Source organism: Pseudorasbora parva, chromosome 3 (assembly GCF_024679245.1).
Source record: "Pseudorasbora parva isolate DD20220531a chromosome 3, ASM2467924v1, whole genome shotgun sequence".
Lineage (NCBI taxonomy): Eukaryota > Metazoa > Chordata > Actinopteri > Cypriniformes > Gobionidae > Pseudorasbora > Pseudorasbora parva.
The window spans coordinates 1,031,943-1,059,868 of record NC_090174.1 but is presented as its reverse complement, the minus strand read 5'-3'; the positions used below and the strand labels follow the sequence as shown (position 1 = coordinate 1,059,868).

The following is a 27,926-nucleotide window of genomic DNA, read 5'->3' as shown; positions in this document are numbered from 1 at the left end:
GAGTTAATGACAGACATTTCATTTTTGGCTGAACTAACCCTTTAAGAGCTCATATTAAAAGTTTTAGTCAATGCTAATAAACTGAACTAAACGGGCACTGTTGCTGAAGGTGTTTCTGTGGGCTTTTCCCTTTTGGGAATGGGGAACAATTCCTCTTCTGATATCCAGATAGAAATGTGTTGCCCATTCTCAATGGGAAAGTGCGGTGCCCACATACATCTTTCAGCAACATTGCTCAAAAAGTTGCCCTGTTTATCATTTAGAGAGCAATGTTCGGGACGATCCTTCCTAATGTCCTGGGAAATGATGAAGCTTCAACAGAATATAACTTAGTGAATTTTATTCACTGTTTATTGCTAACCTGTGGATGATTTTACTGTCTAGAGATCTATCTGGGATCATAAGCAAATGCTCATATTATGTTCACTGGTTTAGTTTCTCTGGGCTTTTCAAAAAATATGCGGGAAACTGAAACTGGCGTATTGATATTCAAACACTTCCCAGCAAAACTCAAACCTATTGTTGCTGTTGTGTCAGCCAATCACACTGAAGCAACTCTCCCTCTGGCCAATGAGTGTGTCCGGCTGGGCGGAGCGCCGGATTCGGTGTGTGTGTGTGTATGTGTGAGACAGAGAGAGAGAGAGAGAGAGAGAGAGAGAGAGAGAGAGAGAGAGAGAGGAAAAGTAAAGAAAAACGCGATGGCCTTGATCGCCGATAGCACAGGGAACGGGCTGTCCGTTACCGGGGTCAGGAGAGCCGGTCCCGGTCCGGTCTATAACTCCGCGGACATGGAGCTCAGCACACACGGGCTCCCGAAGGCTTTCCTTCAAAGTTTGCGAACTTTATTCGATATCTTGGACGACGGAAGACGGGGTTACGTTCACCTGTCGGAGATCGAGAGCCGGTGGCGCGGCGCGGAGGCGCGGGATTTGCCGGCGGGCGTCATGGAGAGTCTGAGGCGGGTCGCGCCGCGCCACGGCTGCCTGAGCTTCGAGCGGTTCGTCGCGGGACTGCGATACTCGATGTTCAATCCCGAGAACGGCAGCAAACCGCGGGCCTCGAACCCCCGTCAGAGAACCGGCGCGGAGTGTAGAGTCCGGCCGCTCGGACCGAGTAACGGAACAAACATCGCACGCGGGCGGAACCGACGCGAGAACTCCGTGTGTCCGGACAAACACAGCGACTCTTCCCGTTACTCCGGGGGTTCGGGCAGATCCGATCCGATCCACACCGAGCAAAACGCGCTTCACGTCCGATCGATCGACGGCCCAAACACAGGTGAGATGGTCAGGGTTAGGCTACTTCATACAAATACATATGATGGTAAATAATTCCCGTGCACGGAGCTGAACGAGAAGCTTCTGATGGTGTGTGTGTGTGACATATGAGGACACAAATGTGTATAATGCCATGGGTATGACACAGGTATTACAGGAGAGGGTGAAATATGAGGACATTACCCATGGCCCCACTTTACAAAAGGCTTATAAATCACACAAAGTGTGTGTGTGTGTGTGATCTGTTGGCTGTATGTGAGGGTTCGGCACTAAACGCTCATGCCAAACATTCCTGTCATTGTGAAGGATTAAAAGGCTGATGGAGATTTGACAGCTCACACACACACACACACACACACACACACACACACACACACACACACACACACACACACACACACACACACACACACACACACACACTGCCCTTAAACCTACCCATCACAGGAAACATTCTGCATTTTTACTTTCTCAAAAATCATCATTTAGTATGTTTTTAAGGCCATTTGAATTACGAGGACATTTGATATGTCCTCATAAACCACATTTATAGTGTAATACCAGTGTAATACCCATGTAGTTATACAAATTTGTGTCCTCATAAACCACATAAACAGGCTCACACACACGCTCTCTCTCTCACAGTTACACACACACACACACACACACACACACACACGCTCACACACACACGCTCACACACACACACACACTCACGCTCTTCAGTGACGAAAAGATTTTTATTCATTATTCAGTGGTGTCCACATTATATTTCACCTGCAGCAGCATTGAGAACTTTTGTAATGACACGTTTGGCCATTAACTTTTAATGCATCATTATATTTAAACTGCAAACACATGAGGAGAGTCTCTGCATTAAAGACACACACACAGCAGATCAACGAGCGGGAGTGTGTGTGTGTGTGTGTGTGTGTGTGTGTCTCCGATACGGCAGGAGATTAATCTGAATGTGGAGGATTTGAACTGTGTGATGATTGACAGGTCAGTTTAAAACGGTTATGGGATGCTCGTAACTAAGCAACAGAGCCCGTTATAAATGACGAAGTAGTCCCGAAACTTGCATACTCTTCTGCTACACACTAGTATCTACTTTTTCTTCACAAAAAGAGCATGTTCTGACTGCAAGATTTAGGGGTGAACCGTGTCATGCTCACCAGATTAACCTTAACACACCCCGCAACTAAAACAGCCACAAATACGACTAAATAACGTTTGCATAAGTCATTTCAGATCTAGTCATCACTTGCCACAGCTGGCCAAACCTGTTTTTCCTGCATGATCAACCAACCCAAAGATTCACGTCGCAGCTCGTTCTTGCTCATGGTTACGGGTTAAGACCGATTCAGTGAAACTCACAACTAACTCAACAAACTCACACCCCTAACTGACCTAACCCTAACAATAACTGACCTAACCCTAACAATAACTGACCTAACCCTAACGATAACTGACCTAACAATAACTGACCTAACCCTAACAATAACTGACCTAACCCTAACAATAACTGACCTTATAACTGACCTAACCCTAACAATAACTGACCTTATAACTGACCTAACCCTATTGATAACTGACCTAACCCTAACGATAACTGACCTTATAACTGACCTAACCCTAACAATAACTGACCTAACCCTAACAATAACTGACCTTATAACTGACCTAACCCTAACAATAACTGACCTTATAACTGACCTAACCCTAACGATAACTGACCTAACCCTAACAATAACTGACCTAACCCTAACAATAACTGACCTAACCCTAACGATAACTGACGTAACAATAACTGACCTAACCCTAACAATAACTGACCTAACCCTAACAATAACTGACCTTATAACTGACCTAACCCTAACAATAACTGACCTTATAACTGACCTAATCCTAACGATAACTGACCTAACCCTAACAATAACTGACCTAACCCTAACAATAACTGACCTAACCCTAACGATAACTGACCTAACCCTAATGATAACTGACCTAACAATAACTGACCTAACCCTAACAATAACTGACCTTATAACTGACCTAACCCTAACAATAACTGACCAAACCCTAACGATAACTGACCTAACCCTAACAATAACTGACCTAACCCTAACGATAACTGACCTAACCCTAACGATAACTGACCTAACCCTAACAATAACTGACCTAACCCTAACAATAACTGACCTAACCCTAACGATAACTGACCTAACAATAACTGACCTAACCCTAACGATAACTGACCTAACCCTAATGATAACTGACCTAACAATAACTGACCTAACCCTAACAATAACTGACCTTATAACTGACCTAACCCTAACAATAAGTGACCTTATAACTGACCTAACCCTAACAATAACTGACCTTATAACTGACCTAACCCTAACAATAACTGACCAAACACTAACAATAACTGACCTAACAATAACCGACCTAATAACTGACCGAACTCTAACGATAACTGACCTAACAATAACCGACCTAATAACTGACCGAACCCTAACGATAACTGACCAAACAATAACTGACCAAACAATAACTGACCTAACCCTAATAACTGACCTAACCCTAACAATAACTGACCTAACACTAACAATAACTGACCTAATAACTGACCGAACCCTAACGATAACTGACCAAACAATAACTGACCTAACCCTAACAATAACTGAGCAAACAATAACTGACCCAGCCCTAACAATAACTGACCTAATAACTGACCTAACAATAACTGACCAAACAATAACTGACCTAACCCTAACGATAACTGACCTAACCCTAACGATAACTGACCTAACAATAACTGACCTAACCCTAACAATAACTGACCTTATAACTGACCTAACCCTAACAATAACTGACCAAACAATAACTGACCTAACCCTAACAATAACTGACCTAACCCTAACAATAACTGACCTAACAATAACTGACCTAACAATAACTGACCTAACAATAACTGACCTAACCCTAACGATAACTGACCTAACAATAACTGACCTAACCCTAACAATAACTGACCTTATAACTGACCTAACCCTAACAATAACTGACCAAACAATAACTGACCTAACCCTAACAATAACTGACCTAACACTAACAATAACTGACCTAACCCTAACAATAACTGACCAAACAATAACTGACCTAACCCTAACAATACCTGACCTAACACTAACAATAACTGACCTAACAATAACTGACCTAACCCTAACGATAACTGACCTAACCCTAACGATAACTGACCTAACAATAACTGACCTAACCCTAACAATAACTGACCTTATAACTGACCTAACCCTAACAATAACTGACCAAACAATAACTGACCTAACCCTAACAATAACTGACCTAACACTAACAATAACTGACCTAACAATAACCGACCTAATAACTGACCGAACCCTAACGATAACTGACCAAACAATAACTGACCTAACCCTAACAATAAGTGACCTAACAATAACTGACCTAACCCTAACAATAACTGACCTAACAATAACTGGCCTAACCCTAACAATAACTGACCAAACAATAACTGACCAAACCCTAACAATAACTGACCTAACAATAACTGACCAAACAATAACTGACCTAACCCTAACAATAACTGATCAAACAATAACTGACCAAACCCTAGCAATAACTGACCAAACCCTAACAATAACTGACCTAACCCTAACAATAACTGACCAAACAATAACTGATCAAACAATAACTGACCTAACCCTAACAATAACTGACCAAACCCTAACAATAACTGACCAAACCCTAACAATAACTGACCTAACCCTAACAATAACTGACCTAACAATAACTGACCTAACCCTAACAATAACTGACCTAACCCTAACAATAACTGACCAAACAATAACTGACCTAACCCTAACAATAACTGACCAAACAATAACTGACCTAACAATAACTGACCTAACCCTAACGATAACTGACCTAACAATAACTGACCTAACCCTAACGATAACTGACCTAACAATAACTGACCAAACAATAACTGACCTAGCAATAACTGACCAAACCCTAACAATAACTGACCTAACCCTAACAACAACTGACCAAACCCTAACAATAACTGACCAAACCCTAACAATAACTGACCTAACCCTAACAATAACTGACCAAACCCTAACAATAACTGACCAAACAATAACTGACCAAACAATAACTGACCTAACAATAACTGACCTAACCCTAATGATAACTGACCTAACAATAACTGACCTAACAATAACTGACCTAACCCTAACGATAACTGACCAAACCCTAACAATAACTGACCTAACCCTAACAATAACTGACCTAACAATAACTGACCTAACCCTAACAATAACTGACCTAACAATAACTGACCAAACCCTAACAATAACTGACCAAACAATAACTGACCAAACAATAACTGACCTAACAATAACTGACCTAACCCTAATGATAACTGACCTAACAATAACTGACCTAACAATAACTGACCTAACCCTAACGATAACTGACCAAACCCTAACAATAACTGACCTAACCCTAACAATAACTGACCAAACAATAACTGACCTAACCCTAACGATAACTGACCTAACCCTAACGATAACTGACCTAACAATAACTGACCTAACCCTAACAATAACTGACCTTATAACTGACCTAACCCTAACAATAACTGACCAAACAATAACTGACCTAACCCTAACAATAACTGACCAAACCCTAACAATAACTGACCTAACCCTAACAATAACTGACCTAACAATAACTGACCAAACAATAACTGACCTAACCCTAACAATAACTGACCTAACCCTAACAATAACTGACCAAACAATAACTGACCTAACCCTAACAATAACTGACCAAACAATAACTGACCTAACAATAACTGACCAAACAATAACTGACCTAACAATAACTGACCTAACCCTAACGATAACTGACCTAACAATAACTGACCAAACAATAACTGACCTAGCAATAACTGACCAAACCCTAACAATAACTGACCTAACCCTAACAACAACTGACCAAACCCTAACAATAACTGACCAAACCCTAACAATAACTGACCTAACCCTAACAATAACTGACCAAACCCTAACAATAACTGACCAAACAATAACTGACCTAACAATAACTGACCTAACCCTAATGATAACTGACCTAACAATAACTGACCTAACAATAACTGACCTAACCCTAACGATAACTGACCTAACAATAACTGACCAAACAATAACTGACCTAACCCTAACGATAACTGACCTAACAATAACTGACCAAACAATAACTGACCTAACAATAACTGACAGAATAACTGATTTAACATCTGACCAAGTCCAGAACAAGTCAGAATCAAAGTGTAACAATTTATCAACAGTCAGGTAAATACACTCACCTAAAGGATTATTAGGAACACCTGTTCAATTTCTCATTAATGCAATTATAGAAGAGCAACTTTGACTGAAATAACCACTCGTTACAACCGAGGTATGCAGCAAAGCATTTGTGAAGCCACAACACACACAACCTTGAGGCGGATGAGCTACAACAGCAGAAGACCCCACCGGGGACCACTCATCTCCACTACAAATAGGAAAAAGAGGCGACAATTTGCACAAGCTCACCAAAATTGGACAGACTGGAGACTGGTCTGATGAGTCTCGATTTCTGTTGAGACATTCAGATGGTAGAGTCAGAATTTGGCATCCAAAATACATTTTGGTCCAAAAATAACAAAAAATACGTCTTTATTCAGCATTGTCTTCTCTTCTGGGTTTGTTTTTTTAAACCTCAAATAAAGATTCAAACGGTTATGAATGTATTGATTCATGATTCGGATCGCCAATGTCTCATGATTTCAGCAGTTTGACATGCGATCCGAATCATGAATCAATTCACTGATTCATAAGCGTTTGAATCTTTATTTGAGGTTTAAAAAAACAAACCCGGAAGAGAAGCCAATGCTGAATAAAGTCGTAGTTTTTGTTATTTTTGGACCCAAATGTATTTTGGATGCTTCAAGAGACTCTAATTAACCCACTGATGTCTCATATGGACTACTGTGATGATGTTTTTATGCCCTTTCTGGACATGGACAGTATAGTGTGCATACACTTGCATACGCTCTCGGACTAAATATAAAATATCTTAAACTGTGTGTGAAGATGAACGGAGGTCTTACGGGTGTGGAGCGACATTAGGGAGAGGAGTTAATGACAGACATCTCATTTTTGGCTGAACTAACCCTTTAACTGAACTGAGGGTCTATTATTCTGTATTTCTAACTCTATAGTTGTCCTTGTAAGACTGAAGTTGCTGATGTGTGTGTGTGTGTGTGTGTCCTCAGTGGAAAGCCTTGCTCTGCCTCGCTCACAGAGTGAATCCGCGACGGGCTTCACGAGGCGCCGAGGGCCGCAGCGCCGCCACACCATCACTAACGGAGTCGATTATGGAATGGTAAAGAAGATCTGCTTTTATAACGTTTGTACACATTTAGCTTTATTTACTTTTATTCTATATTACAGGGTTTTTCATGGGTCAGAAATAGTCTTCGGTGGTGGGTGACACACACACACACACACACACACACACGTTTGTTTTTGTGACATATGGGGACATTCCATAGGCGTAAAGGTTTTTATACTGTACAAACTGTATTTTCTATCCCCTTACACTGCCCCTAAACCTACCCATCACACACACACACACACACTGCCCCTAAACCTACCCATCACACACACACTGCCCCTAAACCTACCCATCACACACACACTGCCCCTAAACCTACCCATCACACACACACTGCCCCTAAACCTACCCCTCACACACACACTGCCCCTAAACCTACCCCTCACACACACACACACACACACACACACACACACACACACACACACAACACACACTGCCCCTAAACCTACCCATCACACAAACACACACACACACACACACACACACACACACACACACACTGCCCCTAAACCTACCCATCACACAAACACACACACACACACACACACACACACACACTGCCCCTAAACCTACCCATCACACACACACACACACACACACACACACACACACACACACACACACACACACACACACACACACACACACACTGCCCCTAAACCTACCCATCACACAAACACACACACACACACACACACACACACACACACACACACACACTGCCCCTAAACCTACCCATCACACAAACACACACACACACACACACACACACACACACTGCCCCTAAACCTACCCATCACACACACACACACACACACACAACACACACACACACACACACACACACTGCCCCTAAACCTACCCATCACAGGAAACATTCTGCATTTGTACTTTCTCATAAAAACTCCTCCTGTGTGATTTATAAGCCTTTTGTAAAGTGGGGCCATGGGTAATGTCCTCATATTTCACCCTCTCCTGTAATACCTGTGTCATACCCATGGCATTATACACATTTGTGTCCTCATATGTCACAAAACATGCACACACACACACACACACACACACACACACACACACAGTAACCCTAGGCCGCAAAAAATGCTCTTCTTATTTAGTATATTTTTCTTGTTTCCAGCTCTGGATATCTAAATATTCTTAATTTACGATGCTTTTACTAGATCAGTAAAATTACAAGTTTTTTGCTTGTTTTCTGAAGTAAAATATTTCCTGAGTTTTTGCTTAAAACAGGCAAAATGATCTGCCAATGGGGTGAGAAAAATAATCTTATTTCTGTTCGGAAACAAGAAACAAGATTTCAATCAGAAATAAGATTATTTCTCTCAAAACTCACTTCATTTTGATATTTTTCCCCAGAAAACAAGAACAAATATCTTACATCATTTTACTGATCTAGTAAAAGCATCTTGATTTAAGAATAATTCGATATTTAGACTAGAAACAAGACACAATTACTGAGTAAGAAGAGCATTTTTTGCAGTGTATAGTCTGTGAAAGCGTCGACTCTGCAGATGTTGGTCATCTGAAGCCCCTCCTCTCCTCTGCTTTTCTCTCTGCTTTCTCTCCTCCCTCGTTCTCATTCACACTCTGTCTGTTTTTCTGGTCTCCTCCTCATGGTGCTCAGTCGGCTCGGGCCCCGGGGCCTAAATTGGGCTGCGGTTTGGACCACTTACACCACAATTTTTATCCCTCTGAGCAGCGGCCTATTCTCCAGCAAAGCCTTGCACTTTTTCCTCTGGGTGAGTGGGACAGACACGGGTGAAGACTGGCATGTTTCTGAAGCTTTTTCTTTCTTTTACACTTTACTCTGCTTCTTCTTGACTTCTTCTTGAATCATCTTTTCTGCTAATCTTTCCTCATGTTTTAGTATTTGAACAGGGCCGTGTTAATGCAAAAACATGCTCTTCTTACTTAGTAACTTTATTTTGTTTCTAGTCTAACAATTCTTAAATCAAAATGCATTTACTAGATAAGTAAAACAACATATTATTTCATGTTTTGTTCAAAATAAAATCTTATTTCTGATTGAAATCTTGTTTTTTGTTTCTGAACAGAAATAAGATTATTTTTCTCACCCCATTGGCAGATCATTTTGCCTGTTTTAAGCAAAAACTCTCTTCATTTAGATTCCGCCGCCACATAAAACAAGAAAAAAATATCTTATGTCATTTTACTGATCTAGTAAAAGCATCTTAAATTAAGAATTTTTAGATATTTGGACTGGAAACAAGAACAAAATACTAAATAAGAAGAGCTTGTTTTGCAGTGTGTGTCCCTTCTGTGGCATTCAGATGTTTCTGTTGTAACTGTGGTGTGCTCTCCGTCTCTATACAAAGAGGATTTTCCCTGTCGCCGGCCCTCCACACACACACACACACACACACACACACACACACACACACACACACACACACACACACACACACACACACACACACACACACACACACACACATGGCACAAAGCCTCACCCCTCCCTTTATTCCCTCTGTTTCACTCAAAAACAGTTGAGACGGCAGTTCATCGCTCTAAAACGAAAGCTTGATTTAGTGATCGATATTCAGCAAAATGCTCTAAATTAAAAATGTTCAAGAGTTTCCTAAAGTTTTTTCACCCTTTTTAAAACTTCTACTAAGGTCTTAAAGCTCGAGTATGCACAGCTCAGTTCACGGGCGTCAGAACCATTGTGTGTGTGTGTCTGTGTGTGTGTGTGTGGGACAAGACCCGCCCACTTTTTACGACCAATGATATTGGACCCTATCACTTTTATCGTCTCTAATTCAGCACATGTCTGTTTACCGACCCCTAACTGAGAAACACTTATTATTAAACACGTTAGACGCTTTATTTCCACTTTACTAATATTTTCTAAATTTTTATTCAAAATAAATGCCTTTCCGATCTGATATGTGATGGGAAAAGGGTGCGGCAAAAGGCGGATTCGAACCTGTAACCGCTAAAGCCACAGTGAATAACTCAGTGATTTCCGTAAGTTAGTCTGGCCCAATCAATCGTTAAGTAAAAGGCGGTATATTTGTATTTTATGTAAATGGCTTCTAACTTTACTCCAGTAAAAAAAAAAATTAAAAAGCCTTCACCTGCTGTTGGAAAATTGATAATTTCCACTTCTAAAGTCGTGATTACGGGCTCATCGCATTCAAATTTTCAAATGGGAGGGCGTTCATGTGCAATTTATGCTCTTCTTACTCAGTAATTTTGTATTGTTTCTAGTCTAGTGTATTGTTCTTATATCAAGATGCATTTACTAGATTAGTAAAAACGACATAAGATGATATTTTATGTTTTGTTGAAAATAAAATCTAAATGAAGAGAGTTTTTGCTTAAAACAGGCAAAATGATCTGCCAATGGGGTGAGAAAAATAATCTAATTTCTTGTTTCCGTCCCAATCAGAAAAATGCATCTTGATTTAAGAATATTTAGATATTTGAAACAAGAAAAAAATACTAAATAAGAAGAGCTTGTTTTGCAGTGTAACTTGGAAGCTAAAGGCAGCATTAATCAGTGTACTTGTGTGTGTGTGTGTGTGTGTGTGTGTGTGTGTGTGTGTGTCAGCTGAAGCAGATGAAGGAGCTGGAGCAGGAGAAGGACTCTCTGATGGCCGGACTGGATCTTTTGGAGCGAGCCAGAGACTGGTACCAGACCCAGATCCACAACATCACTGAGACACAGAGACAAATTGGACAGAGCCGCCACTCCACCGTACGTCCATCTTTCTGTCTCTGATTTAACCATCTTGTGAGCGAGTCATTGCGTGTCACTCCCAGATAACAGAAAATGGCGGAATGTGGGCGGAGCTTAGGTGACTAACAGACAGCAGACAAACGGCAATCCACCTGTCAATCAAAGTAACCACGCCCTTAATTTTGCAGAACTTTAAGGCTTTATATGATGTTAAACGAATGAGTTATAAAAAAAATTCACCCCCTCACAGTCGTCATGAGGGTCAAAATTAGTTGTATAGACCAAAACCTCAATGGGGTGTGTTTCTATGAGAGTAAAAACACACAGACATACGGGTCCATATTAAACCCTGAGGCTCGTGGAGACACACTGATGTCTGAAGACACGAAACGATCGCTTTCTGCCAGAAACACAACAGTATTTGTGTTATTTTATACCTCATATCAGGCCAATCTCATCTAGTGTTCCCATCGCCATTACTTCCGCAGAAGGTCAAAATAGCGGAGCGATCATAGATATACTTACCTCATTCGACAAGCTGCACAGGCACGGGAGAGGCATCTGTGTAAATATATCTATGATCACGCCGGTATTTCGACCTTCTTCTGCGGAAGTAATGGCGTTGGGAACACTAGATGAGATTCGTCTGATATGAGGTATAAAATAACACAAATACTGTTGTGTTTCTGGCAGAAAGCGATCGTTTCGTGTCTTCAGACATCAGTGTGTCTCCACGAGCCTCAGGGTTTAAAGGGGCGGTGAAATGCTGTTTCATGCACACTGAGCTCTACACTGTTAAAGACTCGGATTCCCATCCTAAACACAGACAAAGTTTCAAAAACTAATGTTGGACGTTTGATGGAGTATTTCTCTGTCAAAAATACTCCTTCCGGTTTCTCACAAGTGTCGGAGAGTTTTTTTCGAGTATGGGTCGGCTTGACGTTAATAGAGCGGAAGGTCCTTGTATGGGCCGTACGGGCTCTTCTCCCGGAAGGGTGCGCGCGCGTCACTAGAGCGAGAGAGGAAATGAAGAGATCCAATCATAAGTACTCTTTTTGTGGGCCGTGTTGGGCAGAAATCCAATCAGAGCGAATCTTTGAGGGTAGGTTGATCTATGCAGAAGCAGCCGAGCCATTTAAAAAAGCCGCGGCAAATGCACGCGCAACAGCTAAACAAACGCAGCAGCAGCAGTTACACAGAAAAGACAGAACAGAAATGTCAGAGGCAGGACGAAAACGAAGAATTGACATCTGGTCACATTTCACATATGAATCGCTGGGAAAAACACCACCAACTTGAAGAGACATTTACAGACGACTCATCCAGAAATACATGCCAAAGCACGCAGGCCAAGTTTATTTTATCAGATAAACCACCGTGTTCCGCTAGCTGCTAAACTTGGAATAAAATACAAGCTAAAGAAAACGTGCCGTGTAAAACGCACTTGCACCGCGGTTCATCTCACATCTGATGATGACGCATCTTTGATATGGGTTGTAACTTGAAAATAATGCTTTATGTATGTTTCTGTCGATGGAGACACGTGCTGGCTCCTCAGTGATAGGCTACACTACAACAGCGATAATAAAAGAAAAACTGGCAAAACAGTTTCTCTTTGTAAACTGTGTTCAATGCATGAGTGCTGCCGTTTGTCCAGTCATTTCGCCGTCCTCACCCGCCAGAAGACGCGAATGAGAGCGCGCACGCGCTGTGTGAAGATCTGTCATCCGAGAGCGCGCACGCGTCCCACAGCGCGCAAATATTCAGTTATCTTTCAAGTCTTGCGCTTGAACGGACAAACTCATACAAAAAGTATGTCAACATGTCCATCTTGTTAAGTATCCAAGCAGACATAGTCTGAATATGCCTTAAGAGGACTTTATACAGTCGAGAAAAACGACGCATACCCCTGTCTTAAAGGGGCAGCAACCTTTAATGTCAAAGAAAATATGAGGACTCACTGCTCTTGATTGAATAGCTTGTGTAAGTTTAATAAGGATTAATCTTTCATTTAAACAGTTAAATATGTAGTTATTTTACATTGGATTATTTATTCTAATTCTCTACCTAAAACAAACATTATACCTACCTGAAAAACAGGAAATGAATTGTTCATTTTATCAGTATCTTTGCTCAATAGAATTTATTTGTGCTACTGCTTGTATTTAAGTTATTTGTTCTTATTTTCTTTATTTTTAATAGTCCTTTATTCTGTGAACATAGCAAATACCGAACCGTACTGAAACCGTGAACCTTAAACGTTATACAAACCGACCCGTGAGACTAAGACTAAAACTAGACTAAGACTAAAAGATTTCAGATGACTAAAATGGGACTAAAACTAAATGGTGTGTTATTCAAAAGACTAAGACTAAGACTAAATCTGAATTTGCTGTCAAAATTAACACTGATTCTGGGAAGGCAGCGCTGCATCTGAACCGATTTGAACGCAGAAATGACGGGAAGCTTCACAACATCGCTTCAGTCGCGTCTCAAAGTGGATTTGCACGGTCACTGCTGTCAGGACTTCACCAAATCATACCAAAGAAGTGTGTTTCTGACGGAGCGGCCCCAGCGATAAAGGTTCGGTCCTGCTTTGGAAGTTAAACTGCTTCAGATGTCTGTGCTGTCGGCTATCGTCGCGTGAGTAAACATCAGTAAACGACACGATCGCGTGCTTCGTCAGTCAAATGCGCTAACGGACTCCATTGCTGTTCTCTGTATAACGTTACACTAGTCTGACGTGCAAAACCGTTCTGCTTGCTACTGCTAAGGTTTAGTCGCATACAATAGTCCATAAACCGAATCATGTCCTCATAAACTGCGAGTAAACACACACAAATGTTGACAGGCCACTAAATACAGTCCATACCACAGAGACGGACGTCCTGCTGCTGCTGCTTCTCCTGTTCAGTTTATTTCAGCCTCCGGATCTGATTCTGGATCATTATCTGTATTAGCTGAGATAGCGATGGGCTTCTCCACGCTTGAGGACGTCACCGCTTTGGGTGCGCTCGTCATTCTTTAGCTCCGCCCACACGATACGCCTCGTCATTCTTTAGCTCCGCCCACACGATACACCTCGTCATTCTTTAGCTCCGCCCACACCATACGCCTCCAGCCGCTCGTTTTTTTCCGGAAAGACTCGGTACAGCCCATATTTCTTTTATAAATATAATAAAACTAAAGACTTTTTGGAGATATGAAGGATGCAATACTACTCTATAGGTACTCAAGATTGACATGAGATTGACTGAAACTGAGTGTTTCACCCCCTCTTTAAAATGGATTCGTATGTCTGTGTGTTTTTTACTTTCATAGCACTTTGCGTTAGGGCTGTCAAAATTGCTCAAAAATGACGTTCGAATATTCCCTCTAAAACAAACAGGAATATTCGAACATCTGGGCGCGCATTTTGTCAATCCCTAACGAAACAAAAATATATTGCAATATATTTGAAAATATCATGCAATATATTCACAAATATGGGATTTAATATTTATTTTTTCCAATATATTGAAAGCGGCAATCATTTGTATATTTTGCAATATATTGCATGAATATATAATATATTTTATAATACCATCAATATATTATTCCATATATTAACATATATTTCAAGAAAATAAATTGGTAAATATATTTTCCTTTCGTAAGGGATGACCTGCATTACGTCAATAACAGAACAAATTAATACAAAGAGACATAACTACTTTTTATACATATTTGACAACGTATTACTTACACAAAAACAAGTAAATTAACTAATGGCCAAGACCGCAGACCTCTCTCTCTCTCTCTCTCTCTCTCTCTCTCTCTCTCTCTCTTTTTCTCTCTCTCTCTCTCTCTCTCTCTCTCTCTCTCTCTCTCTCTTTTTCTCTCTCTCTCTCTCTCTCTCTTTTTCTCTCTCTCTCTCTCTCTCTCTCTCTTTTTCTCTCTCTCTCTCTCTCTCTCTCTCTCTCTCTCTCTCTCTCGCTCGCGCGCTCTCTCTCTCTCTCTCTCTCTCTCTTTTTCTCTCTCTCTTTTTCTCTCTCTCTCTCTCTCGCTCTGCGGATAACGGTTTAAATGAACAAACTTTGAGTGCCGATCAAGAGTTTTGTGCAAGCAATTTAAGGCGAAACTCGTGACTCCTGTCCCAAAAAATAGCAGGCTTCATTCAGTGATTGAAACAAATATTATTAATATTAATTTAAGTTTTACAGCATATTGAGCGCTCCTCAACGTGGCACTTTTCCTTGACATGAAACGGTGAATAATCACACCAGTGGAAGCAGTGCATTTATCCTTTATTCAGGCGATATCTCTTCAGTCAGTACAGTAGCCTACACTTCAGTAATGTTTCTCTTTCTTGCATATAACTTTATCTCGCGGCTCTACAATTTTACCTCCTACTGACCAAAATCCAATGTCCTTCCAGACATGGCTTTTTAGATTTTGGGGACTTAAAATCGCTTTCTCTCTGCACTTTCTGCCATCTTCACTGCAAGACGCGTCAACTTTCAGCAGCGACTCCTGTGACCTCTGACCTGTCCCTGAACCCCCATTGCAAAAAATGCTTTTCTTAGTATTTTTGTCTTGTTTCTAGTCCAAACATCAAAAAATAAAATAAAACAAGAAGTATTTACTTGACAAGCAAAAGTAATTGTCTTGTTTTGGGAAAAATAACTCAAAATGAAGAGAGTTTTTGCTTAAAATAAGATAAATAATCTGCCAATGGGGTGAGAAAAATAATCTTGTTTTCTGTTTGAATTAAGATTATTTTCCTCACCCCATTGGCAGATTATTGATCTTATTTTAAGCAAAAACTCTCTTCATTTTGAGTTATTTTTCCCAAAACAAGACAATTACTTTTGCTTGTCAAGTATTTTTTTCTTAATGTAAGAATTTTTAGATATTTTGACTAGAAACAAGACAAAAATACTAAGTAAGATTTTTTTTTTTGCAGTGTGCATGCGCGCTCACGCAGACAGCCACGCCTCTACTACTGCGGCAGGGGTGTTTTCAGCTTTTGTTTATTCGATTATTAATTTTCACCTTTGAAATTCGTTTTTTAAAAACTATTCGAAAAGTCTCCTTTTCCTCTCCATGAGTCTCCTCACCCAGCTGTGAGTATTTCATTATAGCAATTATCGCAGCTGGAAAATTCTTCGAGCTCATTTTTTTTAATCGTGCGATTAATTGACTATCGTGCAGGCCTAAGTCTTAATCAAAAAGCTATTTTCTGACGCCCTATTGTGTTCCTTCAGGAGTTTTTGGCTGAATCTTGTCAAAGCCGGTTGGATGTTCTTCTGCCTAAACTCCAGGAAGTCACGCGCTGCCTCGGGGACCTACTCTCCTGTTCTGGGAAGGTACAAACCCAAAATCATCCGCCGGTGTGTGTGTGTGTGTGTGTGTGTGTGTGTGTGTGTGCGTTCTGCTCTTCCTCTGAGATATTCCTGATAGTTCTCTCTCAGCCACCGGTGTGTGTGTGTGTGTGTGTGTGTGTGTGTGTGTGTTCTGCTCCTCCTCTGAGATATCCCTGATAGTTCTCTCTCAGCCACCAGTTTTTGAGTGTGTGTGTGTGTGTGTGTGTGTGTGTGTGTTCTGCTCTTTTCCAGACGTTTCCATCTTCCGGCTCGCTGTCGTCCGGCTCATCCAGCTCCGCTCCTCCTCAGGCCATTCACACACTGAAGGAGCACAACCGCCTCCTCACACAGGTCAGAGGTCACACTCAGATATCAGAAGAAAGTGCTTGCTATGATGTTTTAAAGGGCTTTCATGTTTATATTGGTCTTTAAAACTGAATGTTTGACCCTTTTTGTGTAGAATAGTTCCTCATTCCTGTTCTGGAGAGACACTTTATTCCCAAAAGCACCGTAATCGAGGTCATTAGGCGCGTTTACATGCCCACCAGTAAGCTGATAAATACAGAAATAACCAGTCTTCCCCGTTTACATGCAAACGACAGCGCAAGTAAACCGCGTTTACATGACTTTATTAATAAACCGGATTATTTCCTTGTAGTGTCAAAAATAATAATGTCCTGACTCAGAGTATTCCTAATGTGATGTTAATAAAGCGAGTCAGCGGGAGATTTACGGCTCATACTATTTAGACTAAAGAATACAGCCTGTAGAGGAGCTATTTAGACTAAAGACTACAGCCAGTAGAGGAGCTATTTAGACTAAAGACTACAGCCAGTAGAGGAGCTATTTAGACTAAAGACTACAGTCAGTAGAGGAGCTATTTAGACTAAAGACTACAGTCAGTAGAGGAGCTATTTAGACTAAAGACTACAGCCGGTAGAGGAGCTATTTAGACTAAAGACTACAGCCAGTAGAGGAGCTATTTAGACTAAAGACTACAGCCAGTAGAGGAGCTATTTAGACTAAAGACTACAGCCAGTAGAGGAGCTATTTAGACTAAAGACTACAGTCAGTAGAGGAGCTATTTAGACTAAAGACTACAGCCAGTAGAGGAGCTATTTAGACTAAAGACTACAGCCAGTAGAGGAGCTATTTAGACTAAAGACTACAGCCAGTAGAGGAGCTATTTAGACTAAAGACTACAGCCGGTAGAGGAGCTATTTAGACTAAAGACTACAGTCAGTAGAGGAGCTATTTAGACTAAAGACTACAGCCAGTAGAGGAGCTATTTAGACTAAAGACTACAGCCAGTAGAGGAGCTATTTAGACTAAAGACTACAGCCGGTAGAGGAGCTATTTAGACTAAAGACTACAGCCGGTAGAGGAGCTATTTAGACTAAAGACTACAGCCAGTAGAGGAGCTATTTAGACTAAAGACTACAGCCAGTAGAGGAGCTATTTAGACTAAAGACTACAGCCAGTAGAGGAGCTATTTAGACTAAAGACTACAGTCAGTAGAGGAGCTATTTAGACTAAAGACTACAGCCAGTAGAGGAGCTATTTAGACTAAAGACTACAGCCAGTAGAGGAGCTATTTAGACTAAAGACTACAGCCAGTAGAGGAGCTATTTAGACTAAAGACTACAGCCGGTAGAGGAGCTATTTAGACTAAAGACTACAGTCAGTAGAGGAGCTATTTAGACTAAAGACTACAGCCAGTAGAGGAGCTATTTAGACTAAAGACTACAGCCAGTAGAGGAGCTATTTAGACTAAAGACTACAGCCAGTAGAGGAGCTATTTAGACTAAAGACTACAGCCAGTAGAGGAGCTATTTAGACTAAAGACTACAGTCAGTAGAGGAGCTATTTAGACTAAAGACTACAGCCAGTAGAGGAGCTATTTAGACTAAAGACTACAGTCAGTAGAGGAGCTATTTAGGCTAAAGACTACAGTCAGTAGAGGAGCTATTTAGACTAAAGACTACAGTCAGTAGAGGAGCTATTTAGACTAAAGACTACAGTCAGTAGAGGAGCTATTTAGACTAAAGACTACAGCCAGTAGAGGAGCTATTTAGACTAAAGACTACAGTCAGTAGAGGAGCTATTTAGACTAAAGACTACAGCCAGTAGAGGAGCTATTTAGACTAAAGACTACAGCCAGTAGAGGAGCTATTTAGACTAAAGACTACAGTCAGTAGAGGAGCTATTTAGACTAAAGACTACAGCCAGTAGAGGAGCTATTTAGACTAAAGACTACAGTCAGTAGAGGAGCTATTTAGACTAAAGACTACAGCCGGTAGAGGAGCTATTTAGACTAAAGACTACAGTCAGTAGAGGAGCTATTTAGACTAAAGACTACAGCCAGTAGAGGAGCTATTTAGACTAAAGACTACAGTCAGTAGAGGAGCTATTTAGACTAAAGACTACAGCCAGTAGAGGAGCTATTTAGACTAAAGACTACAGCCAGTAGAGGAGCTATTTAGACTAAAGACTACAGTCAGTAGAGGAGCTATTTAGACTAAAGACTACAGCCGGTAGAGGAGCTATTTAGACTAAAGACTACAGTCAGTAGAGGAGCTATTTAGACTAAAGACTACAGTCAGTAGAGGAGCTATTTAGACTAAAGACTACAGCCAGTAGAGGAGCTATTTAGACTAAAGACTACAATCAGTAGAGGAGCTATTTAGGCTAAAGACTACAGTCAGTAGAGGAGCTATTTAGACTAAAGACTACAGTCAGTAGAGGAGCTATTTAGACTAAAGACTACAGCCAGTAGAGGAGCTATTTAGACTAAAGACTACAGTCAGTAGAGGAGCTATTTAGACTAAAGACTACAGTCAGTAGAGGAGCTATTTAGACTAAAGACTACAGTCAGTAGAGGAGCTATTTAGACTAAAGACTACAGTCAGTAGAGGAGCTATTTAGACTAAAGACTACAGCCAGTAGAGGAGCTATTTACACTAAAGACTACAGTCAGTAGAGGAGCTATTTAGACTAAAGACTACAGTCAGTAGAGGAGCTATTTAGACTAAAGACTACAGCCAGTAGAGGAGCTATTTAGACTAAAGACTACAGTCAGTAGAGGAGCTATTTAGACTAAAGACTACAGTCAGTAGAGGAGCTATTTAGACTAAAGACTACAGTCAGTAGAGGAGCTATTTAGACTAAAGACTACAGTCAGTAGAGGAGCTATTTAGACTAAAGACTACAGCCAGTAGAGGAGCTATTTAGACTAAAGACTACAGTCAGTAGAGGAGCTATTTAGACTAAAGACTACAGCCAGTAGAGGAGCTATTTAGACTAAAGACTACAGCCAGTAGAGGAGCCATTTAGACTAAAGACTACAGTCAGTAGAGGAGCTATTTAGGCTAAAGACTACAGTCAGTAGAGGAGCTATTTAGGCTAAAGACTACAGTCAGTAGAGGAGCTATTTAGACTAAAGACTACAGTCAGTAGAGGAGCTATTTAGACTAAAGACTACAGTCCGTAGAGGAGCTATTTAGACTAAAGACTACAGTCAGTAGAGGAGCTATTTAGACTAAAGACTACAGTCAGTAGAGGAGCTATTTAGACTAAAGACTACAGTCAGTAGAGGAGCTATTTAGACTAAAGACTACAGTCAGTAGAGGAGCTATTTAGACTAAAGACTACAGCCAGTAGAGGAGCTATTTAGACTAAAGACTACAGTCAGTAGAGGAGCTATTTAGACTAAAGACTACAGTCAGTAGAGGAGCTATTTAGACTAAAGACTACAGTCAGTAGAGGAGCTATTTAGACTAAAGACTACAGTCAGTAGAGGAGCTATTTAGACTAAAGGCTACAGCCAGTAGAGGAGCTATTTAGACTAAAGACTACAGCCAGTAGAGGAGCTATTTAGACTAAAGACTACAGCCAGTAGAGGAGCTATTTAGACTAAAGACTACAGTCAGTAGAGGAGCTATTTAGGCTAAAGACTACAGCCAGTAGAGGAGCTATTTAGACTAAAGACTACAGCCAGTAGAGGAGCTATTTAGACTAAAGACTACAGCCAGTAGAGGAGCTATTTAGACTAAAGACCACAACCAGTAGAGGAGCTATTTAGACTAAAGACCACAGCCAGTAGAGGAGCTATTTAGACTAAAGACTACAGCCAGTAGAGGAGCTATTTAGGCTAAAGACTACAGCCAGTAGAGGAGCTATTTAGACTATAGACTACAGTCAGTAGAGGAGCTATTTAGAGTCAGTAGAGGAGCTATTTAGACTAAAGACTACAGCCAGTAGAGGAGCTATTTAGACTAAAGACTACAGCCAGTAGAGGAGCTATTTAGACTAAAGACTACAGCCAGTAGAGGAGCTATTTAGACTAAAGACTACAGCCAGTAGAGGAGCTATTTAGACTAAAGACTACAGCCAGTAGAGGAGCTATTTAGACTAAAGACTACAGCCAGTAGAGGAGCTATTTAGACTAAAGACTACAGCCAGTAGAGGAGCTATTTAGACTAAAGACCACAGCCAGTAGAGGAGCTATTTAGACTAAAGACCACAGCCAGTAGAGGAGCTATTTAGACTAAAGACTACAGCCAGTAGAGGAGCTATTTAGGCTAAAGACTACAGTCAGTAGAGGAGCTATTTAGACTAAAGACTACAGCCAGTAGAGGAGCTATTTAGACTAAAGACTACAGCCAGTAGAGGAGCTATTTAGACTAAAGACTACAGCCAGTAGAGGAGCTATTTAGACTAAAGACTACAGTCAGTAGAGGAGCTATTTAGGCTAAAGACTACAGCCAGTAGAGGAGCTATTTAGACTAAAGACTACAGCCAGTAGAGGAGCTATTTAGACTAAAGACTACAGCCAGTAGAGGAGCTATTTAGACTAAAGACCACAACCAGTAGAGGAGCTATTTAGACTAAAGACCACAGCCAGTAGAGGAGCTATTTAGACTAAAGACTACAGCCAGTAGAGGAGCTATTTAGGCTAAAGACTACAGCCAGTAGAGGAGCTATTTAGACTATAGACTACAGTCAGTAGAGGAGCTATTTAGACTAAAGACTACAGTCAGTAGAGGAGCTATTTAGACTAAAGACTACAGCCAGTAGAGGAGCTATTTAGACTAAAGACTACAGCCAGTAGAGGAGCTATTTAGACTAAAGACTACAGCCAGTAGAGGAGCTATTTAGACTAAAGACTACAGCCAGTAGAGGAGCTATTTAGACTAAAGACTACAGCCAGTAGAGGAGCTATTTAGGCTAAAGACTACAGCCAGTAGAGGAGCTATTTAGACTAAAGACTACAGCCAGTAGAGGAGCTATTTAGACTAAAGACTACAGCCAGTAGAGGAGCTATTTAGACTAAAGACCACAGCCAGTAGAGGAGCTATTTAGACTAAAGACTACAGCCAGTAGAGGAGCTATTTAGACTAAAGACTACAGCCAGTAGAGGAGCTATTTAGACTAAAGACTACAGTCGGTAGAGGAGCTATTTAGACTAAAGACTACAGCCGGTAGAGGAGCTATTTAGACTAAAGACTACAGTCAGTAGAGGAGCTATTTAGACTAAAGACTACAGTCAGTAGAGGAGCTATTTAGACTAAAGACTACAGTCAGTAGAGGAGCTATTTAGACTAAAGACTACAGCCAGTAGAGGAGCTATTTAGACTAAAGACTACAGCCAGTAGAGGAGCTATTTAGACTAAAGACTACAGCCAGTAGAGGAGCTATTTAGACTAAAGACTACAGCCAGTAGAGGAGCTATTTAGACTAAAGACTACAGTCAGTAGAGGAGCTATTTAGACTAAAGACTACAGCCAGTAGAGGAGCTATTTAGGCTAAAGACTACAGCCAGTAGAGGAGCTATTTAGACTAAAGACTACAGTCAGTAGAGGAGCTATTTAGACTAAAGACTACAGCCAGTAGAGGAGCTATTTAGACTAAAGACTACAGCCAGTAGAGGAGCTATTTAGACTAAAGACTACAGTCAGTAGAGGAGCTATTTAGACTAAAGACTACAGTCAGTAGAGGAGCTATTTAGACTAAAGACTACAGCCAGTAGAGGAGCTATTTAGACTAAAGACTACAGTCAGTAGAGGAGCTATTTAGACTAAAGACTACAGCCAGTAGAGGAGCCATTTAGACTAAAGACTACAGTCAGTAGAGGAGCCATTTAGGCTAAAGACTACAGTCAGTAGAGGAGCTATTTAGGCTAAAGACTACAGTCAGTAGAGGAGCTATTTAGGCTAAAGACTACAGTCAGTAGAGGAGCTATTTAGACTAAAGACTACAGTCAGTAGAGGAGCTATTTAGACTAAAGACTACAGTCAGTAGAGGAGCTATTTAGACTAAAGACTACAGTCAGTAGAGGAGCTATTTAGACTAAAGACTACAGTCAGTAGAGGAGCTATTTAGACTAAAGACTACAGCCAGTAGAGGAGCTATTTAGACTAAAGACTACAGCCAGTAGAGGAGCTATTTAGACTAAAGACTACAGCCAGTAGAGGAGCTATTTAGACTAAAGACTACAGTCAGTAGAGGAGCCATTTAGACTAAAGACTACAGCCAGTAGAGGAGCCATTTAGACTAAAGACTACAGTCAGTAGAGGAGCCATTTAGGCTAAAGACTACAGTCAGTAGAGGAGCTATTTAGGCTAAAGACTACAGTCAGTAGAGGAGCTATTTAGGCTAAAGACTACAGTCAGTAGAGGAGCTATTTAGACTAAAGACTACAGTCAGTAGAGGAGCTATTTAGACTAAAGACTACAGCCAGTAGAGGAGCTATTTAGACTAAAGACTACAGCCAGTAGAGGAGCTATTTAGACTAAAGACTACAGCCAGTAGAGGAGCTATTTAGACTAAAGACTACAGCCAGTAGAGGAGCTATTTAGACTAAAGACTACAGCCAGTAGAGGAGCTATTTAGACTAGACTACAGTCAGTAGAGGAGCTATTTAGACTAAAGACTACAGTCAGTAGAGGAGCTATTTAGACTAAAGACTACAGCCAGTAGAGGAGCTATTTAGACTAAAGACTACAGTCGGTAGAGGAGCTATTTAGACTAAAGACTACAGTCAGTAGAGGAGCTATTTAGACTAAAGACTACAGTCAGTAGAGGAGCTATTTAGACTAAAGACTACAGCCAGTAGAGGAGCTATTTAGACTAAAGACTACAGTCAGTAGAGGAGCTATTTAGACTAAAGACTACAGCCAGTAGAGGAGCTATTTAGACTAAAGACTACAGTCGGTAGAGGAGCTATTTAGACTAAAGACTACAGCCAGTAGAGGAGCTATTTAGACTAAAGACTACAGCCAGTAGAGGAGCTATTTAGACTAAAGACTACAGCCAGTAGAGGAGCTATTTAGACTAAAGACTACAGCCAGTAGAGGAGCTATTTAGACTAAAGACTACAGCCAGTAGAGGAGCTATTTAGACTAAAGACTACAGTCAGTAGAGGAACTATTTAGACTAAAGACTACAGTCAGTAGAGGAGCTATTTAGACTAAAGACTACAGTCAGTAGAGGAGCTATTAAGACTAAAGACTACAGTCAGTAGAGGAGCTATTTAGACTAAAGACTACAGTCAGTAGAGGAGCTATTTAGACTAAAGACTACAGTCAGTAGAGGAGCTATTTAGACTAAAGACTACAGTCAGTAGAGGAGCTATTTAGACTAAAGACTACAGTCAGTAGAGGAGCTATTTAGGCTAAAGACTACAGTCAGTAGAGGAGCTATTTAGACTAAAGACTACAGCCGGTAGAGGAGCTATTTAGACTAAAGACTACAGTCAGTAGAGGAACTATTTAGACTAAAGACTACAGCCAGTAGAGGAGCTATTTAGACTAAAGACTACAGTCAGTAGAGGAACTATTTAGACTAAAGACTACAGTCAGTAGAGGAACTATTTAGACTAAAGACTACAGTCAGTAGCCACATCTGAAGCGCACACACACATCCTGCCGTAATAAAGCCGCCTTTGACATGATACAAGTGCAAACATTTGCTTCTTTTTACCTTATTATTATCTGTATGCTATTGAATTTTTTACAAAGAACATTATCCAATGTTGTTTTAAATGTAATTACTATGCACTTTTTTTATTCAGTTTCTTATTTGAATGTTAGACCTACCTGAAAAAATAAAGCTGTCTATTTAATTTGTATCTTCTATTCTATTGTATTTATTTGTGCTATTGTTTGTAATCTGTTTATTTGTTCTTATTTTATTACTGTTTAGTCGTCTTTTTAAATTCAATTTGCCATTCGAAATCAAGCTTCCTTGTGCTGTGTGTAAGCTATTGCAACACAATTACCCCATTGTAAAAAATACATTAAGATAGCAAACATTTTTGAGATAATTTTAATAGTAATTGATCAATAATTGTTCCAAATCAAAATGATGCCCAACCCTAAGGAACATGCTGGCCACATTAATTTTTAGTAAAAAATAACAATGAATAATAACAAGTTCTGTTGTCATATTAAGCATCTTATCTTTTTTTTTTTTTTTTCTTACTGTGGTATCGATTTAGTATCGATATATCGATATTTTAGTCTGGTATCGTATCGAAGTCATAATTTTGGTATCAGTTAACAAGAAGTTTAAGCAACACTATCTCCTGCCGTTTTACTCCAGTTAATTTAGTTTTCTCAGGGTATGAAATGAAATGTTATGATTCTGAAGGTCCTGGTTTGTCTTCCTCTCTCCCGTACAGGAAGTGACAGAGAAGAGCGAGCGCATCACTCAGCTGGAGCAGGAGAAATCTGCGCTAATCAAGCAGCTATTTGAAGCTCGCGCTCGGAGCACTCACGACAGCAGCGCGCTCGACTCCACCTTCATCTGACCATCATCATCATCATCATCATCACCTGACACCAGCTGGACCATCTGACCATCCTCATCATCATCTCCTGAGACCAGCCGGACCTTCATCTGACCATCATCATCATCTGAGACCAGCTGGACCTTCATCTGACCATCATCATCATCATCATCACCTGACACCAGCTGGACCATCTGACCATCCTCATCATCATCTCCTGAGACCAGCCGGACCTTCATCTGACCATCATCATCATCTGAGACCAGCTGGACCTTCATCTGACCATCATCATCATCATCATCACCTGACACCAGCTGGACCATCTGACCATCCTCATCATCATCTCCTGAGACCAGGCGGACCTTCATCTGACCATCCTCATCATCATCTTCATCACCTGAGACCAGGCGGACCTTCATCTGACCATCATCATCATCTGAGACCAGCTGGACCTTCATCTGACCATCATCATCACCTGACACCAGCTGGACCATCTGACCATCCTCATCATCATCTCCTGAGACCAGCCGGACCTTCATCTGACCATCCTCATCATCATCTTTATCACCTGAGACCAGGCGGACCTTCATCTGACCATCATCTTCATCACCTGAGACCAGCCGGCCCAATCACACGCTCATCTGAGGCAGTTTACATGTTTTCCAGTGCAATCTGAACACAATAATGGCAGAGCGGCAGGCCGGTCTATGATTTTGATCGACTCTCACCAGCTGAGACTACATGAAGCAAGCAGAACTATAAACTGGATTCCAGCAGTAAGAATAAACACAGGCGGCTTTTAAAGTTCTTCTGGACCCTTCATCTGAGCAGTCGATCAGCTCATCGTGTGCTGTAGGCCTTTCTTTGGGTTTGGTATTTTAGTTGTGGTGCTTTGATTAGCGTGCTGCGTCTCCTCCTCTGAAAAAGTTGCATTTGTAAATTCCTCTCCTCCATCCGAACACATGCAGACATCTCACCATAGACGTTGCTGTTAGACGCTGCTGCACTGCAAAAAATGCTTTTCTTACTCAGTATTTTTGTCGTGTTTCTAGTCCAAATATCAAAAAATTCTTACATTAAGAAACATTTACAAGACAAGCACAAATTATTGTCTTGTTTTGGGAAAAAATTACTCAAAATTAAGAGTTTTTGCTTAAAATAAGATAAATAATCTGCCAATGGGGTGAGAAAAATAATCTTAATTCAAACAGTAAAGAGATTATTTTTCCTACCCCATTGGCAGATTATTGATCTTATTTTAAGCAAAAACTCTCTTCATTTTGAGTTATTTTTTCCCAAAACAAGACAATAATTTGTGCTTGTCTAGTAAATGTTTCTTAATTAATTTTGCCTGTCTAGTAAATACTTCTTGTATTTTAGATGTTTGGACTAGAAAAAAAGAAAAAACTACTAAGTAAGAAAGCATTTTTTTGCAGTAAAAGAACCATTTAAGAACCTTTATTATAAACTCGACTTAAGCGTTATTTTCAATATCGCAAACGATAAGATATATCGCCCATCCTTACTCAGCACCCCTTTATTCTGTTCCAATCTGTCTCTCTTTGAGTAAAGGAACCATATGATCAGTTGTCCTGAAGACCTTTTTCTCAGTAATTTCTTTGTATGCGTCTGAGACTCGCTGTCAATTACCACAGAAGGGAAGTGCAGAAGAACAGGAAGGTTTATAATAATGGAAGTCATTCTAGAGAGTTTAAAAGCAGAAATGCAAAGCTTGTGTTTTTGCCCTTAACTGTCACCATCCTACAGGTGGGACGCTTGGCACTCTTTTTTTGATGGCCTTTTTTCGTATCCTATATTTTAGTAATCATCATGAATTAGGGATCATTCGCAAGCTTACGAACTCAAAATTCATCCTGTGAAAACTGTTTTGAAATCGGACATTGATTTACCATAGAAACGGCACTCGAATTTCTTCTAGCAGACTCCTCCCCCTAATGGGCGGGGTCGTGTTTCATATTACAACATTTATTTTAACTACATTATAATCAATATTTTCTAATCTTGACACATATCGTTGGAAAGGTCAGAGTCTCAAGGTTCCATATTTGGTGACTGTTTTATGATGGTTATGAAATTTGTACAGAAATGGATGTTTTTGGTACAGCGCCGAAACAAAATCTCATTGCAAAAAATGCTCTTCTTACTCAGTATCTTTGTCTTGTTTCTAGTCTAAATATCTAAAAAGTCTTACATTAAGAAACATTTACTAGACAAGTACAAATTATTGTCTTGTTTTGGGAAAAAATAACCCAAAATGAAGAGAGTTTGTTCTTAAGATAAGA

At 40.5% G+C, this 27,926-nt stretch overlaps 1 protein-coding gene across 1 annotated transcript; it reads left to right on the top strand.

Moving 5' to 3' along the window:
• Positions 1-645: 645 nt before the first annotated feature.
• Positions 646-26,037, top strand: sapcd2 (suppressor APC domain containing 2). The gene is made up of 8 exons (XM_067439867.1): positions 646-1,278; positions 7,645-7,754; positions 11,362-11,508; positions 16,737-16,838; positions 17,088-17,186; positions 25,516-25,656; positions 25,798-25,818; positions 26,001-26,037. The coding sequence occupies exons 1-6, from the start codon at positions 699-701 to the stop codon at positions 25,642-25,644; spliced, it is 1,167 nt and encodes a 388-aa protein (XP_067295968.1). The 5' UTR covers positions 646-698; the 3' UTR covers positions 25,645-25,656; positions 25,798-25,818; positions 26,001-26,037.
• Positions 26,038-27,926: the final 1,889 nt, after the last annotated feature.